General features: G+C 39.6%; 1 protein-coding gene across 1 annotated transcript in view; it reads right to left on the bottom strand.

The window, feature by feature from the left end:
- Positions 1 to 16,277, bottom strand: part of hmga2 (high mobility group AT-hook 2) — a 48,284-nt gene extending 32,007 nt beyond the window's left edge. The window contains exons 1-3 of the mRNA XM_086146775.1: positions 15,725 to 16,277; positions 14,858 to 14,944; positions 4,456 to 4,506 (exon numbers count right to left, since the gene is read on the bottom strand). Coding sequence (XP_086002901.1) covers positions 4,456 to 4,506; positions 14,858 to 14,944; positions 15,725 to 15,835 — 249 coding nt within the window. The 5' untranslated portion in view covers positions 15,836 to 16,277. The remainder of the gene's footprint in view (positions 1 to 4,455; positions 4,507 to 14,857; positions 14,945 to 15,724) is intronic.
- Positions 16,278 to 20,313: the final 4,036 nt, after the last annotated feature.

Raw genomic sequence — 20,313 nt, 5'->3', positions numbered from 1 at the left:
GGTTCAAGAAAAAAAACCTACGTTAAAAAAACATTCTTGTTTACAACAGAAATATCTGATCGTTGGGATCAATGATGGTTAACATCTTGGCTGGCAAGAGTGTTGGCTGTACTGCTGCCAGAACAGATTAACCACTTGGTGCTCAGATACAATAGTGGACTGACGGGGGTGAGAAAGAATCTCCGCACACAAACCGCTGCTTTTGGTGGATGGAGTTCAAGAAAAAGTGAAATGGAGAAGCAGCAATGAGGAGGATTTGAAGAAAGATTAAAACCTCACTCATATCTGACAATGCAGATGACCTTTAAGTGAAACAGCCTTAGGACACTGAATTACCCACATCATATAAAATATAATTAAAAAAAAAACACCAACAAAAACCTATCACCTTACCTGCGATGGAATTGAAATGTATTGGTGTTGTGTAACTCTAAAAGTAGTGTGTGTCAAAGAGAATCAGAGAAGATGCGCCCCCAGAGACGATTGGCTGTTTATTCAGAAAACAGCAGAGACTTTGCTCAGAGCTGGTTCATGCAAGACTGTTCACAGAGAGTTGCTATATTCCCCAATATTGAAAATGGTTATTAAAGAATTCAAAAGCAGTAAAAACTCCAGCGTGAGAGGAAGAAGACATACATCTTTAAATAGAATAATGCCAAAATTCACTCACTCAGAACACTCTGGATCGCTAGATAGCACTGCAAAAGAGCAGATCTTTTGTTGATTTTATTTTAACTGTCCATATACGGGCAAAGACATGCAAAACTGACGTCACAGAACCAGTTCCCATGAAGGTCAACCGTACGTCACCTCGTGACGCCCCGTGTCTGGGCCGTAAAGCTCCATTTGAACAGACCGCACAGACAGCTGACAGTAAACTAGCTTGTATATTCACCTGCGTGAAAGTAGCATTTTCCTACCAGCAGGTGGCAGTAGGTTGTAGGACTCCTTAAAAAACAGGGATCTCAAACTTCAGACTGCATAAACAACATAGTGTTGGAGGGCAATTTTCTCTCCAGCACTTTCTTTGTACAGCTATTTTTAGTGCCGATTAGAAAGGTGCTGCAGGTGTCTTATAATTGTTACCTTGATTACTCTGATTTCATTTGATTGCACCTTGCGGGAAAGCAGATACTGGGGTGGGGTATTTAGTGCCATCTTGTGGGTTACAAAGGAAAGACTGTAGCCAAAGATGGAAATCAATTGGATTTAAGGTTTGATGGATTGTTAATATAGGAGCCAAAAACTGACATCCAGCTTCTGCCACTAAACTGGGCAGAAAATTAATATAAGCGTTAAATAGACGCAACAGCAGGAAATTTTGTTTCTAGGGTGCACGTGATTGGACTGCTCCCAGACTCCCAACCAGAAGCATGCTGATATCTGCGTTTGGAAACTCATGAAAACCAGCATAGTTCTCAATCTGCTAAATTTCTAGTGAGAAGTTTATTGTAGAATCAGCATTTGTTTTCACGCTGAAAGCCATTTAGTTCATTTGTAGGGCCATCGTGTTGCGTAGCAGGCTGCACTCGAACACAAGCCGGCAGGCGGAGTTTGATAACGCTGGCTCTCGCCTCTGTCTGACCAACTATGTTGCAATTAAGTCCCTGGGCGATTCGCGGCCAGTGAAATTTCTGATTGCCTTGAATTGCCAGACTCCATTCTGACACCGTGCCTGGGCTTTAGGGTTAAGAAATAACGAACCAAACTTTGCAATGACGACAAAACGCTACAGACATGGGAACTATTTCCAGTCCAGTGTCAATATCCCTTTACTCTGGAGCTTCCCTAACAATAACAACGAAAGCTGAAAGCCCTATAAATCATAAGCTTAGTTTTGAACTCCCATGTTACGTCTGCATCTACGGCTACAAATGACGACAAAGTTCGGCTGGGGGACGAATGAATGCTTAAAATCCACCCAGATGCAAGAAATGGACGAGGTGGAATAGGTCAAAGAGCGGAGGGTCATCCTTCACCTCTGAGCAGCAGGGAAAGGTGGTTGTTTTGGCAAAGAGACGCCACATCTTCCATTCCAGCACCAGTATACAAAGGGAAAGCAGGGATAGCAAAACGTCGAGTACAAGTACTGCACCCTTGCTCTCATCTGTAGACAAGGTTAATCCTTAGTACTACAGAGGAGATTCACAACATATCTGTTCTAAGAACAGGAATGGGGTTATTGGGGTTCCACCTTGGATTGACTACGCAAGCTGTTTTTTTAGGCGAGAACAGCTTAAAGTTCTGTATATCAAAGGCTGAAAATTGATACTCTAAGTAGAAAATGAACATTAAGGGACATTGTCATCACAGTATATTTTGAGTTCAATTCTGTCTTGCAGTGAAACTTATGGGATCCGTATAGGGAATTTGAACTGCTCAGGCAAGTGTGTGAATCCCAGTTGGCTGGAGTGTTTACTACCTGTGGCTCCCCAACTAATAAAGGCACAACATGCGCAATAAATAATCTAAGAAAACACCACGGGGAAAACAGGCAAGTTAAACAGTATTTCGTCTCAGAGCAGGACTGCGCAACCCTTTGATGGTTGCATGGGTGTCTGAAAAGTCTACTATCTCTAAAGTTTGCTTGGCGGCATGCCGGATCAAAAGCTCTGGTTGCACGGTGACGTAAAGCGGTGGAGGTCAACGTGAGGGTGCGTGTGTGGGTGTGTGTACCCGGACCGAACCACAAAGGAAGCGCTGCAGTAAACCCTCCGGCGTTTATCAGTTCGGTCCAAGGGTTCAGTGGCTGGTTGGGAAACCAATTTGTCGCCTGTTCATGACAAACCTCTCACTTCACGGCCAACGGCGCTGACATTAAGGCTTTATGTTTTCTGTCTTCTGACGAGCTCTTGCTGGACATACCCATCACACCTCTCCCTGAGAGATCAGACCTTCGTCAGAACAACATCCCTCAGAGGTCACTCCTCCTGTGGTTTGCTTTTACAGTCTATCAGTGCATACGGTACTGTGTATTAGTCTCGGCATTTTAATAACATAAAGTATTGCCTTTCCTAGGGAAACCTGTATAATGGGTCATTGCGATGGATAAACAACAATGTGAAAACATATGACCGAATGAATATTCCAGACATTTCGAGGACATGTCAGTTCCAAAAAAAAGCAAACATATCAACTGATATTATTATAAACAAGATCGTTTTTTCTAAACAGATTCCAGCAACTCACAAAAATCCAACTCCTCACGTTCATACAGTGTGACATTAATGGCCTTTGAGATTCAAGCCACTTGGTTATGACGTGAAATTTCAATGTCTTTATTTTCAGCTGGAATTTACTACATCATCTCTCCACCATGGAATTTATTGCATTTTTATGTAAAATCAACCTCTTTCTCACATCAAATCAGCATGAATTTAGTTCCTGTGTGTCGCCGCCTGCTGTTTTGATAGACTGTGTTGCATCTCCAATTTAGATGACCACATTGAAATGGTCAATAATGATCAATAAACTTGGGTATTAATCCACCTAAATAAACATTAACATAAAGAGTGTGATTTCTTTTGATACTTAGCACACACCATTGGCAGAAACGCACCCAAACACTGCATTCTCGGGCTTCACATGATTGCGTATTGTTTTTAATGGTGAAGCCACAGGTGCCAGGAAAAGCCCTGGTTAGTAAGGGTTAAAGAAAAAGCCCTGGTAGCCCTGGCATGTTGTTGCCGGAGGAGGACGGAAAGCTCAGCTGCACACGCATGTGAACCGAGCAGTTTGTTTACTCGCTGAAGGTTTCCTTCAAACAGATCTTGAAGCTGCCACTCAGAGCTGATAAGGGAGGCCGAATGTGCCGAGGACGGGGGTGTGGTGGCTTGGGACGGTACGGGACACAGCCAACATAAAACACTGGGGTTCTTGGAATGCAACGCTTCCGGGAAGTGAAAGAAAATCTAAAACACACACTTTACGACACTCCAAGTCTGTCTCGCCTTTCACTTCTTCTCCCCTCCTTTAACACATAAAAACGCAGACATGATATATGCTAGAGAAAATTCACATTCCCCGCGTCTCTCCTCGCCCTTCCTGGTGGCACGTCTGACTGCCGTCCGCTTTTCCCTGTGCTATCAATCAACCCTGTTACTTCAGCCAGATAAACACTGAGGCCTTCAAGCTGTCAGAGGCGTTATTTAAGTATTCCTGCGGTCAGAGCGAAGAGTAAATATTTTCTTTGACTGATAACGTGAACCATTAGGGGATCTCCTTGAACACGCACGCAAAAACCACAACAGCCACGGAAACAAGCCGCTCAGGCGACGTAATCAAAGTAAATAACACAAGATGGCCGCAGAGTGTTTAGTCGGTGAGACGTCCGCAGACCACAGACCGACTATTCATCTCACCAAAGGCTTTGAATGACAGGGAACAAGTGTGTGGTAATAAAGTGTTCTCTGCTCCGCCGCGGTGTGTGAGGGGGGTGTGCGCAGAGTGACTCACCCATTTCCTGGGTCGCCCCCTGGGTCTTTTCTTCACGGTCGCCTCAGCTTTCTGTCGATACAGAAAAATTAGAGTAACAGATTAGTCTTTGTTCTGACAACTCGTGATATGTAGCAAACTTGATCACCAGGATAATGATAAGTTAATAATCTGTTACTGTAATAATCTGCATTGTTATTTCTTGCTAATCACATGTGTCTTTTTATTACTTCTTATTACTAACTATATATATTTGTATTTATGCTTTGCAGCCCCAGCATCAATAGCTTCTTTCAAGACCTCACCAGATAGTTTGGATAGCCCTGAACAAAATAAAGAATACCTCTAAAATATTTTTTTGCAGGAAAAACTCTAAAGGTACAATGTACTTTCTTGTCACTTTTGATTTCTATCTATCTATCTATCTATCTATCTATCTATCTATCTATCTATCTATCTATCTATCTATCTATCTATCTATCTATCTATCTATCTATCTATCTATCTATCTATCTATCTATCTATCTTATTTTTTTCTATTAAAAATAATCGATACAATATCAATAATTATGATAGTTAATAATAATAATAGTTTCTCGCACATTATACTAAAACTTCAGATGCTATATCAGACTTTATGGAATATGCATTAACTTGGTGACTGGAGATGATGATTTATTGGACATTCAAATCAAAAACAGCCAGTTGTTACTTATAGATGTAAAGAAACAATGTTTACATTCACAAAAAAATTATGAATTGTGATGTTCCCGCATTTCTAATAACTCCTATATAGTTAGAAAGTTGTCAGAAAATGGATTTGAGTTGTTTCTTACAAAAATGAGGACGATATTGCTACATAACATATCTGTGTCAGTATAACATACAATAATAGACAGGACATTGGATCAAAGTCACTTTGAGTAATGTATAAAGGTAAAGTACCTGCGAGCTCATACAGTCTGTATGAGCTTTTTTGTACAAGTTGATCTGATGCACCTGTTGGCCAATGGTACCTAATTGGCGCAGAAGTAACCTTCCCAAATCTCTTGAGGATACAAAACCAATCCATTTCCAATATTGCTTTGCAGATCCACCATTCCAAATTCGAGCGAGCAAACAGTTGTTTGTCAGATGCGTTTCTGAAGACAAACGATTGAACAAGTGTCAAACAAATAGCCGAAATCTTTGGAAAATGCTTGAAACCTACAGCCTGGTTTTGCATCATGGTTGGCTTCTTTTCCTCTCTTTATCTAATTTACGTTCAAAATGCTTTACTTAATAAGTTTTGACAGTGATGCACCGCCGTAGATTGTATATTACAAAAAAAAAGCTCACAACAAAAACAGACGCATTCTGAGATGTAGACACTGGGGAGGGATTATAAAGCTATTTTTGGTCTGATAAATGACAGCTTATTGTAGATGAAGAGATTTTGAAATCTACCCACACAGCAATAGACATGGTCTGAGTTAGCAAAGTAGCAAGCGCATATGTTTCCAGGACGTTCCCTCGCTGTGAAATGGATACCTCTGACAGGAATGTCCCAGTGTGTTTAGCTCGAGGGGAGGGAATAACTGAGATAGCCAAATGACTTGATGTTTGTGGGAAGTGGAAGAGATGGAGCCTGACAGATCCGAGCCAGAGAGCCATACTAAATAATTCATCAGATATTAAGTGGTGTCCGGGCTCAGCGTCTCCGTGACACCTTTCTGGGCAGCGCTGGATCGAAGACGATGCATGGTATCTGTGATGAGGAGCTTGTGAGCCTTGATCTGGCTAAGTAAACAACGCCAGAACAAGCTGGCTGGTTGCTTCAGACCCAGATATTGCATATCGGCGGTTAAAGGGTGCTATTCCCGGGATGCTCTGCAAATCTATGATCCAGTTCTCAATTTTGCACTATCACAAAAAACAGGGTTCAAGAAAAGCTGCAACCAAACAAGCTTAGATTTTATGCAATTCCGGAAAGTCATTGTATTTTCCTAATCATGATAGAGCAATTCGACTGTTTTAATAAGTTACTAGAATAAGAGTTGTGGTCTGGAAAATACTGTCTCTGGGTACCTGCAGCAACCTAATACACATTTTCTCGTTCACGCTTGATTTGCCACGGTCTGTATCAGTGGATGATTTCATACTTTGGTCCAGTTTGGTTTCATATAGGAAACATTTCAAGGAACAAGAATGTATCAACAAGAGCCACATGGGAGCTGTCTCGGTGTTTCGAGAAGCACATGTTTTTCTTCTAGGATCAATGATTTTATTCGAAATGGAACAAATTGGCGTCTCTTTTTAACCGAGGCCATCATTTGGGCCCCGAATCAAACCAAAGCCCATTAAAATAGTAAATTTAACGCACTTCAAGGATACGAACTGCTTCAGTCGCTCAAGAGGGGCAGGAGACATATTGATCACAAACCACAGGAGCAGCTAAAAGAACTGATTTAGTCCAAAACCAAGTCATTACTTCCCACCGCTGGTTGGACTCCAGTCTGATCATGTCCAGACCACAAGCAAACCAAACCAGAAATGTCTTGTAGCTCGACTGAGACAATGTCTTCAGCAAGGTGCCTGTTAGATTGTGTTTGATGCTAGTTCACACCTGTCTGAAGCAACTCTGACTGACATTCAGACAGCACATACCAAGGACTAAACAAGGCAGAGGTGGCCCATCCACGCTAATGCATTTCTCTGGGTTTCACCGTCCTGTGATGGGGGTGGAAGTAACTCCCTGCTGTGGTTTTGGCAGGATGAGATCGTGAAGAGCTAGAACATGCTGCAGGGACTACATCAGTGGAAGGGATTAAATGTCACCCAGTCATCTTGATACAGTTAATTTGCCGAACATTACGGAGGTCAGCTGGGACGGGATGATTCATGCGAGTAACAGTTTGTGTTATCACTTCATTGGACACACTGTTCAGGGTGTGTTAACGAAGCGAGTAGGGGGCTTGACAAGAAGCTGCAGCCAAAAGACAACTAACATGTTTTCCAGGAATATTCAGTATCCTTGTATGCAGTGCTCATGTTGGACAATGTGATCAATGCAGCATTGATTTTTGAGCATTGCTCCTTTGAATGGTTGAGCACTGATAAATGATTTTAATGTTTATGTTATCCATCCCTTTTCAGTGCCTTACTGAAAAAAGGACACAAATGGTCTGATTATGGACAAAGGTTTGAGGCATGTTTGCTGGCACTCAGGTTGGACTACATGAGGAAGATGAAAATAACATGCCCAACACATTTCAAGACAGACCTTTATCTAAGGAAATTTCTCCCTTCTGAAAGACATGTTCGCCAGATGACATCCTCAGTACAGCTCTGACATTATAATACCATGTGGCACGAGACATCTAGCACTTAGCCTGGTGGGCAACAACCAAACACCTGAATTTCTGTGACGAACCCCACAATGGTAAACAACCTTAGTAAATAACAATATGTGTATCACCTCGTAGCTGGGCTAAATGAGGATGCTTGCTAAGCTTATGTCAGCATGCCAACTGTAACAGAATCTAATGTTAGCATCATTATTACATCAGTCGGGTGTCGTCTGTCTGGACACAGTCACGATCCTGGCAGCATCATCAGCAATTTGATGAAAGGTTAATGATCCGCAGCTTGACCATGTCAGTGTTTATTTTTCATGAATGCTGATTTTCCAAATACTTACAAAAAACGTTAGTGTTCGATGAGTTTGTGATAGTGAAAGCTTCTGAAGTTTCACCTGAATAGGGGCATACTCATGGGAAATGAATCGTGAGTATGGAGGACATCTAAAGTTAACAGGAAACTACTTCCTTTAAATTGCAGTTGAAAGAGGATATCAATCAACATCAAAACATTGAAGTTCAGCTGCTTCTTGCATCTAATACAAGTTTAGTGTGAAATTTGCCACCAGCTCAGTGGCCCTTTTCCAAAAAAAGTGAGATAATTGTAAAAAAAAAAACTTTTTACATCCCCTCTGAGGCTATAAATCAAATCTGGATAAACTTAGCCCATATGATTTATGGATTTCCATAAATACTATTTATACTTGAGTATACACAGTATATTCCATATATTTAAATCGGGACGGTCATCTAAAAATAGGTTTAGTTTTTTAGTGTTACGCTGATGCATACAGTCATTGCTAGTCTCGTTTTAATAAAATTACATTAACGTTAGTTTTCATAAATATATCTATTTTCTATAGCACGCATGCTCTGTAGTGAATGACTACAGAGCATAGTACACATACTATAAATGCCTTCCGCAGCGGAGGAAAACATATCGTTGCATGAGCTGGTACAGTAAGGTCTCACGTCCCAGGGGGACCAAAGTGCTTAACCTTCAGCGCCGTGATGATGTCATGTGACGTCTCTGCGGTGACACATGACATTCCTGGCAAGCCATTCTGTATCCTGTAATCCTGCTTATCTCTTTGGGATGCTGCATATTTAATGTGGAGATTTAATGGTCTGAAAGACAAACCCCTCTTCAATTAGTCATCAGTGTTTTATAAGTCTGAGACAGGGTAGGTCATGTGACAGAGGAGCTGCCACTAAGTACCCAATTTAGCCTCTCAGGAACCTGAGTTGACCCGAGTGCAGTGGCCTTGCAGGGCAAGTACAAGTGGGGAAAAAATGAGAATGTCAGAATGTCACAGACTGAAATGGAAGAATGCATTCTCTGAGATCATAGAGCCATGCTTATGTCAGATCAACGTCAGAAACTATGAGGTTCATGCAGCCAACTTTTTCAACATATTCAATTTAATTTGCTTGCAGATTTCTTTTTTTTTCCTTATCCCCTCTCTTGCAAATCAATTCAAATATATTATATATTTACAATAAATCATACATTTTTTTCCATTTGTAACTATAATCTTATACAGTCAAATCTCTTGAAAATTCGTTTAACTGGTCACTTTACCAGTTTTCCAGTTGTTATGTGCTGGAGTAGTTTACTTTTTTGGGCAAATTCACTGCCTGATTTAACCTGATACCTTTTTGAGGAGTGGGCTGGAAATTAAGGATTTTATAATGTGAGAGAATTTGTTGCAAATATACCATGTTTATTTAATTACAAAAATACAACATTTAGCTCTTACTTATTTACTGCCAATGTGTACGTGCATATTTTTATTCGCTAAAATGGTCCCTGGGACAACACACACACACACACACACACAAACACACACACATGCACACACACAAACATACAAATACTGTACACACGAGCACAAGCACATCTGTATATGTATATATATATACATACATTTAATGTTTTTTTCAATGACTTTCATGAACCATTTTAAAGTAGCTACATAATCACTCTGTGATTGACAGTGACCTGACCTGCTTATCAGGGTAATTAGGTCCCTATTATACATTTCACTTCATTTTATTTTTAACATTTAAAAAATTTGATGGTCTCAGAATGTACACTGATGTCATTTATGGAGAAGTTATTTCTATCACTCAGCGAACATAATATAAAAATCTAACTGTTACTGCACTGTGAAGCTTTTAATGGATAATGGAATGGTAAAATCTTGAAAGGATTCTGCCCAGCGTTATCCATGATGGGTTAAATGCAGAGAACAGGTTTAGCTGATGCTGTGGTGTATGGACTAACTGAACATGACTAAATACATGGATTCTTTCTTTCTTCATTTTCTTTTTTCACAATAGACTTGTAAAATAATAGTATAGAGGTGGTTATTACAGTGATGATAGGTCCATCCTTGAATCGCAAATGTACAATTCCAGTCAGATTTAATTTGTAAAGCGCCAAATCACAACACGGTTGTCTCGTGACACTTTCCAGGTAGAGAAGGTCTGGACCACACTCCTCTGAATGAGTTACAGAAATCCAACATTCCCCTGTGAGCAAGCACTGGATGACATTGGCGGGGAAAAACTGACTTTTACCGTACAGAAAACTCAATGTGGGTGGCCTTCTGTCTCAACCCGCCGGTGTAAAAGGCCCGAGAACAAGAAAGAAGGAAACAGAGGTAAGAAGCAAGAGTATGGCAAACAGAAGGGCTATGAAGGAGCCAGAATATCTCTGGGATTTATTTTTGATGGTCGTTTCGGAATATAGAGATGTTCCTTGATGACACCCTCAGAAAATCTTGGTTCTAACACTAAATTCTCATCAGGCTCCATTTAAAGGCTGTGTTGAGGTTACTAGTGTGGCTGACCTTTTCACAATTTTCCTATTTCACAATCAATGATTGGAACTATACAAATCCTGCACACTTCAATCCAAGATCTCATCATACCAAATCGAACCTCAAACACCTGAAAATAAGCAAAAACTGAGCTACACATCAGCAATACAAAAAAGTCATCTTAGGAATGCTTAAACAAAAAAATGTTACTCTAAAATATGTAAGAAATTACTTCAGAAAAGGGGGAAAAGACTAAAAATGCTGAGGAATAAATCAAAATAGATTAAAAAAAATCTTAAATGAAGCATTAAAAAAACAAATAAAATCAGGTAGGAAACATAAGTTGAGCATAAAAGGGAAACTCAAACAACTGCTTATGAAAGTGAATACTTTCAGGAAACGTATTTATGTTTATTGTTGATACAACATACTGATTCAGATCGCCTAACATCGATCATTATTATAAAGGTGTTTCTCAACATCCGGATATTCATTTGCTCCCACATTGCTCACATGGCCCAAACTCTTTAAAACAACAACTTGCTTTTTCCGAATGGCGTCAAAGTCATTTATTGCACTTAACGCCCACGGCACAATAGTTCCCAGTTATAAACTGTGCAGATATTTGTCAGAGATTGCGGAGGTGATTGATACAGGGAGGGGTGGAAAACTTTGAAGGAGTATATGTTTAAGGTGTGCTCCTTTCATCTGAGCAGATTGATATCTGCAGTGTTTATCATAGCGACGCCAGATGAGGCTGGATGGCATCCAGAGCAGAGTGGTTCACTTTCAAAGAAGTGCTGGGAATGTTTACAGTGGTTCCTGGTGGCAGAGCGAGCGCTAAGGCTGCTGTCATCGGCAGCCTAACACAGCTTCATCTCGCTAATGAATGACGACACCGGGACTTGCCCCGGCCACTCACGACGAAAGCATCGCCGGCCAAATGCTTGCTAGGATATTACTGTAAAATTCCAAAGCTTTCCTTAGGCTCATTTTAATCTTCCCTCTTTTGTTAACCAAATATCTCATGCACACTCTCTGTCGGGGCAGGCCTACTTCATTAGGCAGATATATCACTCCTGTGATTTTTTTTGCAAGTAATTTCTTGTCCAATGATTTGCCGAACAACGCTGGCTAGATTAAGGCCATGACAAATATTTTAATATTTTCTTAAAACATTTAGAGCTTTTCTTTAAACTGAAATAAATGAACTGATATTTACAATAACTACATAACTAGGATGATTTATGATCTATATTTTTCTATTTATGCTGGTTTTTTTTTCTAGCTTTTCATTAATTTTGAGTTGGTTTTTTTTTTGAAGATAATTGACTTCTGGACGATATATGTTCTTACAACTGATTAAATAGAGAAAATCGAATTGCAAATGTAGGCTGCTTCTAGTTATTTATATAAGGTTTTGCAGAAATTCAACATTTTCATTTGATTTGTTGGCAAATTTTAAGGTGGTGTCAGTTTTAACATTTCTTTTCATCACCTTCAATCTATCAATGGGAAAAATTGGCTATTCCTCATGTTTATTTTTCAGAGTTTAGAATATTATTTTGTTTGGTCTAAGGTGAAGGTGTCTTTTACTTTTATGGATGATAAAAATCTAAAATTTGTCCTGTGTAAACCCATAAGTAGGTAAAAGGTCGTGTTTCAATATTTTAAGTGCATATTTGAATTATAAATTCAAAGAAAAATCAGAATTACTTCAGCTTAAGGAGTTTTTTGGAGGTTTGAAAAAAACGAGACGGAAAAGTGTTTGCCTAAGAATATCTGCAGCATTTAACTTTTAATTGACCAAATGATTGCTCTCTGCATCATGTTGGATGCTTTGAATGTGAAACATGTTAACAACATATAAATTTGGGTTGAATAAGACATCAAATTAAATTTGGCGTCATTCATTGGAAGAAAAAAATGACTATATATATATATATATATGCATATTGTGGATGGAGACAAAGTCTTAGAGTATTTTGCTCAAAAAGGAACACTTATGCATGACTTGTTGTCCAATATTACATTTGAAGCAGACAATATGAAAAAGAGAAGGCCATCACTTTACAGCTTCTTCTCACAAAAAGCATTAAGTTTCTCTTCCCTCTTTACTTCCTTAATTATTATCATCATTAAAATTATTATCATTATTATCAACACAGATCTGTACCACATAAAAAGAATTGAAAAATTACATCAAAAGAATACCATTAAATAACATAATACTAATTGCAAGAAAATTACAAAGATGTTGCCTGAAACCTTTAGATTTGAGAATTATAATTTAGCTCAAAAATCTCCCCCAAAAATAAATAACAGAATAGATATGTAATACTGTTGTCATTAATTGTAGAACACTTGGTCTGTTTTTACAAAGAAGAAATTATATTGTTAAATATTGTCCTGTTAATATCAATAAACAACTTCAGGGGTGAGATAACTATAATGAAACAATGTGTCATCATGTGTTGCCTTTGAAAACCAAAAAATCATTGAGACTAGAAGGAGGGCTGATGTGCGCTGTAGGCCAACAGTCATCGAATATGAAGCAATTTATTTGTGAGAATAATGTAAAAATTAGCTGAAAATTTAGAAATAAGTACAAAACCAATCATAATAATGGTTTCTAATACATAGCTAGATAAACTGTAAAATGTTACACTTTCAAAAATTACATTATTGGAATAAAAGGTGAATTTAATTTTCAAGCCTGTAAAAAAAATGTGTTTCATGTGATAAATTTTGATCTTAACCGAAGTTATTTACATAATTGCTGATTTCTGTACTCATGATAGTTGATAGAAGATGTTACTATGATATGACTGAAAATGATTTTTTTGAAATCACAGTTACTTAAAACGTTAGTTGACTTCCCAAGAAGTTTGCTGTTACTGTGCTCAAAACATATGTAATTCAATATTTGATCGCTCTCAATGGTGGAAATTAACAGACGGCGCTCATATTAGTATAATGACCTGGGTAGGTGTTTGGATTTTTTTATAATTTGCTTGTTCATTTAAGCTTTATTTTCGTTGTATCGTATTTATTTCATTTAGTTGAATTTACGTACTTTTAGTTCAGATTTATTTACCAGAAATAGATCCATATTGGGATGCAGGCAGAAAATTATATATCTCATTACATGTCTAGCTTGTCCATATATATATACACACACATATATATGTATATATATACACACACACACACACACACACACACACACACACACACACACACACACATACACACACACACACACACTGACCTGCGGGTCAACACAACAAACGCAAAGTTGATCTGGCTCATGCCATGTGCTCTTCGTCATGCGGGCTAAGAGACTCGACCGTGCTCAGAAAAGTGTGTTCACTAGTGTGTGCGCTACCACGTCACACACAGTAATGCAAATATGGCTCAGCTCTTTAGTAAAGCTCAGAAGGCAGTTTTAAAATATTGCTTTGTTTCTGGATATTAGGTTTAAAAAACAATAGTGTGTGTAACAACTGCACAAAGAAATTACATAACTGTGTCTCCAGACAGTCTGAATCAGTCCAGTCTGGACTGATTCATCTACGTTCAATTAACATACATCTGATGCTGATCTGCCTTTGAGTTTCACAAATTTCGATGGTGTTTTATTATCATTATTATTTTGTTCTTATTTTTCAGTCAAATTGAGCTTTCATGTAAACTCATATTATGCTAAATTGAAAGTGATTTCTCATTTATTTTGATTTTTTTATGATTCTTCTCATTGGAATTAAATATTTTATATAATTTATTGCAGTTTTCTTATCTGAAACCCTTGATAATTTGGAGAGGAATATTTTACAGATTTTCAAATGATTTTATTAATTTTTACTATTATTTCATACTTCTGCACACACAGATCCTATGCACTGTGGTTTTTAATTGTCTATCAGGCAACTTTGTGGAGTTTTCTGTGAATTTCAATCAAATTTATAGGTCTCAATGTCTCAAGTGGAAGGTGATTCTTACTAGTTTATTGACAGGTTTTTCCATGTATTTGTGTGAATAAGCAAACTTATCAATGGAAGGACTGATCATAATTAGTTTCCTGAGACTTAGATAATGAATCAGTTTTTGAAAATATATATTTTGAATGCACACACACACACACACACACACACACACACACACACACACACACATATAATCTGATCTGTTTGTTGATGCTGTAAGAGTATGAATGTGGCAGACACAGACGTGCGTCGCTCAGGTGCTGAGGTTCCTCACCTTCTGCGCCGCCTTTGAGGGGCCCTTGTTCTTACTTCCTTTGGGGCGGCCCCTTGGTCGCTTGGGGACAGGCTCGCCGCTGGGCTCCTGAGGGGAGTGGGGGCATTACATGGGTGTGGAGGACAGGAAACAAAGCTTTGCACCCACCACATCATAACACGCACACACACACACACGTGCATACAAACATGAACACACTTACAAACACAAACACTGAGTGGGCTGGTGTTTTTCAACTATGTGCTTGTGGTGGTCTCATTGTTTTATGGGTCAATACCATAAGTGGGTCAAAGGTTTTGTGTGTGTGTGTGTGTGTGTGTATGAGGCGTAAGATAATTATTCATGAGTTGTTTATTTATCTTTTATTATCCTGCACTGTCACGTGTAAATTTAGCAGCATACAATTCAAACATCTCAAAATAAACATTTCCAGAATAAATCTGGCGAGCCCACATTTTTGATGTGGGAAAGTGACTCACAACCTGTGAATCACGTCGAAAACCTCCAAGCGAGCACACGTTCGAATCCCCTCCAATCCCCTGTGAGTCAGTTTAAAGTTATTTAGTTTATTATTTTCATTTTAATTTCGTTTATTTATCTTGCTCAGGTTGTGAATCGAAAGGAGCGGACGTGAAACTTTCCCGTTTTGCGCGTAAACAGGAGGGAGCGGACTGCGCACAGTTACGCGCAGGAACGTGGTACTACGAGTTACACACTTTCGACGTAAACCTGCAGGAGTGTGTATGTGTGTGTGTGTGTGTGTCTGTGCGTGTTGGACATGCGTGCGGACGAGGGATAATTCGTTAAACCGCTGCGACCCACGAACACTTTCCATTAACGGCGGCAAAACTCAAAACTCAGACTGACTTTCTGGGGCTTCCTCGGTCTCCCCGGCCTCCGCTTCTGGGGCTCCGCGGCCCCCGCGGGCTCCTGGGAGCCGGAGCTCTCCCCGGCCTCGTCCCCGCCTCGTCCGCTCATGGTTCCCGGCGCTGCGAGTCCTCCGTTCTCCCGGTGAAAATAAAAATAAAAATAAAGAAAAAAAGAACCAGAAATAAAAGTACAGTAAAGTAAAGTAATCGATGTATGTAAAAAAAAGAAAGAAAAGAAAAAAAAACACGCGGGTGAGGATTAAAAATAGCGCTCGAACAGGTATCCACGTATCGTAGTTTCCCGCGAGAAAGAAAAAAAAAAAGAACTGGTTCGACTGAGAGGCAGCGGAGTTTTGAGTGTCTCCCTCTCCCACTCGAACCGGGCTCAGAGGACGCGGCGGCACCGGGCAGGAGCGCGCAGCAGCGGCGAGGCGTGACAGCTCGGCACGGATCGTCTGAGGAGCGTGGGCATAATAACCGCGTCCACGGCCCCCACTCTGGAAAAAAAAAGCTGCTGCAGCGCACTGAGGATGAGGTCTTAAAAAAAGAGAGAGAGAGAAAGAAAGAGAGAGAGAAAGAAGGCGATGGGTGGGTGGGTGGGTGGGGTGTAAGGGGGGGGCACAGAAACAGACGGAGAGAGGGAGAAATCACCTCTCCCGGGGGCGGTTGCACGGGCGGGCGGGAAAGAGGAGGAGGAGGAGGAGGAGGAGGGCGGGTGGCTGGACGGGGGCCAGAGAAAACACGGAGGAGACGGGATCCTGGCCCCGGGCCAGACGTGACAGGCCGCATTTATGAATTAAATTCACATTTTCACACGTTTCAATGGAAGCCGCCCCGGCAGCCAGTCAGAAGTTCACCGGTAGGTTCGTTCTCACCGGCGGCCGGGGGGGGCAGGCTGCTGTCACCGGGAATCAGGCTTCTGTTACCAACCGCTGGGGGAGGGGTGGTGGTGGTGTGTGTGTGTGTGTGTGTGTGTGTGTGTGTGTGTGTGAATGGAGGGGGGGGGGGGGTCACATTTGATCGCGCCGCAGACTGTTTCGAGAGCAGGTGGAGCCGGAAGTTGGGGGGCCAAAATGAAGACAGGTGGCCACGTGACGAGATGATTAAAAGCTGCATGTCTAAAAGTCGATTTAACGTTTCCTTATATGAATTTGCAAAGCCTCAAACTCAGAAAATAACCTCTTGACATTCAGCTCATTCTCATACCGTTTCCTCGCGTACATCCAGATGATTTTAAATGCACCCTTGTTGATGTAAACAATAGTATCTAATGACGTCATGCTCTACGATCCGCAGTTCCACCCCTGGCCGATAGGGGGAGGCGCGAAACTCCAGAGTCAATGAATGAAGCAAGAATTTAAATATTTTAGGACTATTTTCAACTAATTAGAGCTCATTTTCAGTGAATTACTTGCTCAGTTTTTGCATTTTTATGTGTACTCTATTTAGCTATTTTGTAGTGTGGTTTATCCTACAACATTAATTTCAAGAAAAATTTCTTCACAAATTTCAACTGAATGTCCAACATTTAAATGCACTTTTTCATCTGTGTTGATTTTTTTTCTATTTGAATTCTCTTATAACTTTTTTCCAGGGAGTAATTAATACTGCATTTGATGGAAATCTGGAACTGGCATTTTTTTGTCACGTGCACTTTTTACTTTAAGTAACATAAGATAAGATAAACTTCATTGATAATTTGATATCAATATCAGGTTCTTATAAATGATTTGATGTAATAATGTAAATTTTTGTAGTGCTGAAATGCTGAAGGCTTGATTATTATAGCGTTTTAATAAGGGAAACACCCAGGTGATGGTAAAACGTCTGTTTAATGAGCACGCCACCACCATATTATTGGCCACCACAGCCAAGCCACACAAGCCTGCAATACAACTAACTCAATTTCAGGTTAAAAAAAACAACAACAAAAAACAGAAATCTAGCATCAACATAAACCCCAACATTCGGGACTCGCTATAATATCTTATATAAGTCTAAAAGATGAATAAAATGGTGAGTATGTGCTCTCTGATAGTTATAGAAGACTGGCAATTGACTAATGCTAACGTAGAGCAGCTAATACAAAGCTTGCAATGCTAAGGGTTAACAGATTTTAAAACAGCTAAACTGCTTATAATAGGCAAATTAGGGCTGATGGATGCATTGATTCATGCAGGCAGTAAAATACTACAAATGCTAAGAAAAAAATCATTGCTAACAAATGGCTAATGTTGGCCTACAAATTATTTAGCAACAGTTATAGAGGACGTAACATGGTTATTGGAGTTGAACAATGGCAGAAAATTTGGTTAATAGATGCTACCACATACCTAACCTATGCTCGCAAAAGGCTGATTTCTGGTTAAAAGGAGGTAAAACATTGCTAATGACTGTTGCTAATGGCTAACAAGAAATAATGCACAAAACTACTAATAATAATTTCCGGACTATTAGCCACTACTTTTTCACCCGCTTTGAACACTCCTGTTTAAAAATACATACATCTAATGTATGGATTTTAGGGGCTAATGAGCTTCATGCCTCCAAAATATTTTTCCTCAACACATCGGAACAATGAAATCATACATTGACATCACAGAACACATGTGTGGTTTACATAAGTGACATTGAGAGCGACAACAAAAGAGAGACCAAGCAAGTGTGTGACGAAGGAATTCTGAGGCTGTTTATTTACAATACTGAAGAAGATAACTTTAGTGGTTTTAGTGCATAGGATGAAGATGATATCGATCAAAGACTCTTCCTGGTAGGTTACTGTATTTATTTTTTTAACCAAATGTGTTACAGGCACTGTTCGTAAAAAAAAGTGTTTACGGTACATATTTAAATGTAAGTAAAAAAAAAACTGTCTGTGTAACAAATTGACACTCACAGTTAGACAAGTGCGGCCTATATACTGTATGTACCATTTTTTTTCCTTTCAAACTTAGTGGGTGCGGCTTATATTCAGCTGTGCTCAACTGTCCAAAAATTAGGGAAATAATAAGCTGAATTTCTTACTCTGTAGCACATAGACATTCTGTGGTAATGTTCTATTTTAACATAAATTCATTATTTCTAGTTTCAGCTCACAAAAGTACGACTAATAAATTTGATTCCTCGGCATGTAATCAATAGCTGCAGTTTGTATTGACTCAGGGTTTCACTGATCTGTTGTAGACATTTGCAGATATTTAATGCAACAATTAAGACTTCCATCCATCTGTTCATCCATCTCCATCTAATTAAGACTTGCTTTTTCCACCTAATTTTTCTACTCTTTTTGAATAAATTTCAAATTTCTAGCTTCCTTATTTAAATTGCTTATCTCCCATACAAAACAGCTTTTCTGGCCATTGGACTACCCTGTTCATCATTTTGAATATTTATGGCAACGACTTTTTATCGTATATTCAACTTTGTTTTTGCATATAAAGATGAATATCTGTGTCACAATTAGAGCTTAGTACTCCCAAAATAGTACCTTTTTTATCTCATTATTTTGATTCTCTCTGGGACTGTATAAATATCTATGTATAAATGTATACATATACAGGTCGATTATTGCCACCTTCTTTAAAATAATAGCCATAGTCATTTTTTTGTATTTTTCAGAAAACACAAAAACTATGCTATATGTTGAATAAGGAATTAATTCAGTCTAGATAACCTTTTTTGTCAAAAGACTTGGGAAAGAGACGTAGACGATATGTTTTGTTTTTTAAAACAATATATATTTTCAAGGTTCAGTATTTACCTTATTTACTTCTCTTACTGGCAGAGAAAGGGTTCCCATAGTTTTTTTTTTTTTTTCCGCACACCTCCCCAAGTTAAGAATCCAGTGCAAATGGGGGATTTTAAAGTAGAACCAGAGCCATGAACTTTCCCTGACATGTCGGTGAAGGAAGACTCCAGAGTAAACCCAGCAAACATGCAACATTCCTGCAATATTCCCACCAGGTTCCCGACTCGTAATATTCCTGAAAAGTCTCACAGAAACACAGGCACTCTTACATTCATCTTACATTATTCAAACCCACAGAAATGTTCGTCTCATTCTTGTGGAGACACTGACTATATCAGGCTGCATTCAGGGGGAACGGGTGTAGAACACTGGACATGTAGAATATATGCACTTGATAGACTGGTGCAGCCATAAAAAGTACAGGGCTTTGAAGCACGCCGCTGTGGACGTAGACTGAGATCAATTACACAAGAACAACAGACACAAAGAAGAAAGTGCCTTACGTGGAAGACCTTTCCCATGATCCTGCAGCCTGCTCTCGCTGCCTGACACACATAGCCGTACTGCGTTCAGCAGCATTAAAATCTTAATTCACAGCAATGCACTAATGTTTGTTATCACAAGTGTGTAACTTCCTCCCGTGGAGAAAGTCCCTTCACTGAGAGCGCGCACACGCTTAATTTGTAGCCGCTATTCACTTCATTCATAAAAAAACTGCCCTCAGACCCCCAAAGAAGGGGGTTTCTGTTAAGACCCCGCCCCAGCAGACAGAGTGGCGTCAGCATCAAACCAGTACAATCAATGGTTGCATGGCTCCATTACCTACAGGGCAGGGTGGT

This window comes from Fistularia commersonii, chromosome 5 (assembly GCF_037954325.1).
Source record: "Fistularia commersonii isolate RoL2024-O1a breed Wild chromosome 5, RoL_Fcom_v1.0, whole genome shotgun sequence".
Classification (NCBI taxonomy): domain Eukaryota; kingdom Metazoa; phylum Chordata; class Actinopteri; order Syngnathiformes; family Fistulariidae; genus Fistularia; species Fistularia commersonii.
The sequence above is the reverse complement of the archived record's forward strand: the minus strand, read 5'-3'. Positions and strand labels throughout refer to the sequence as shown.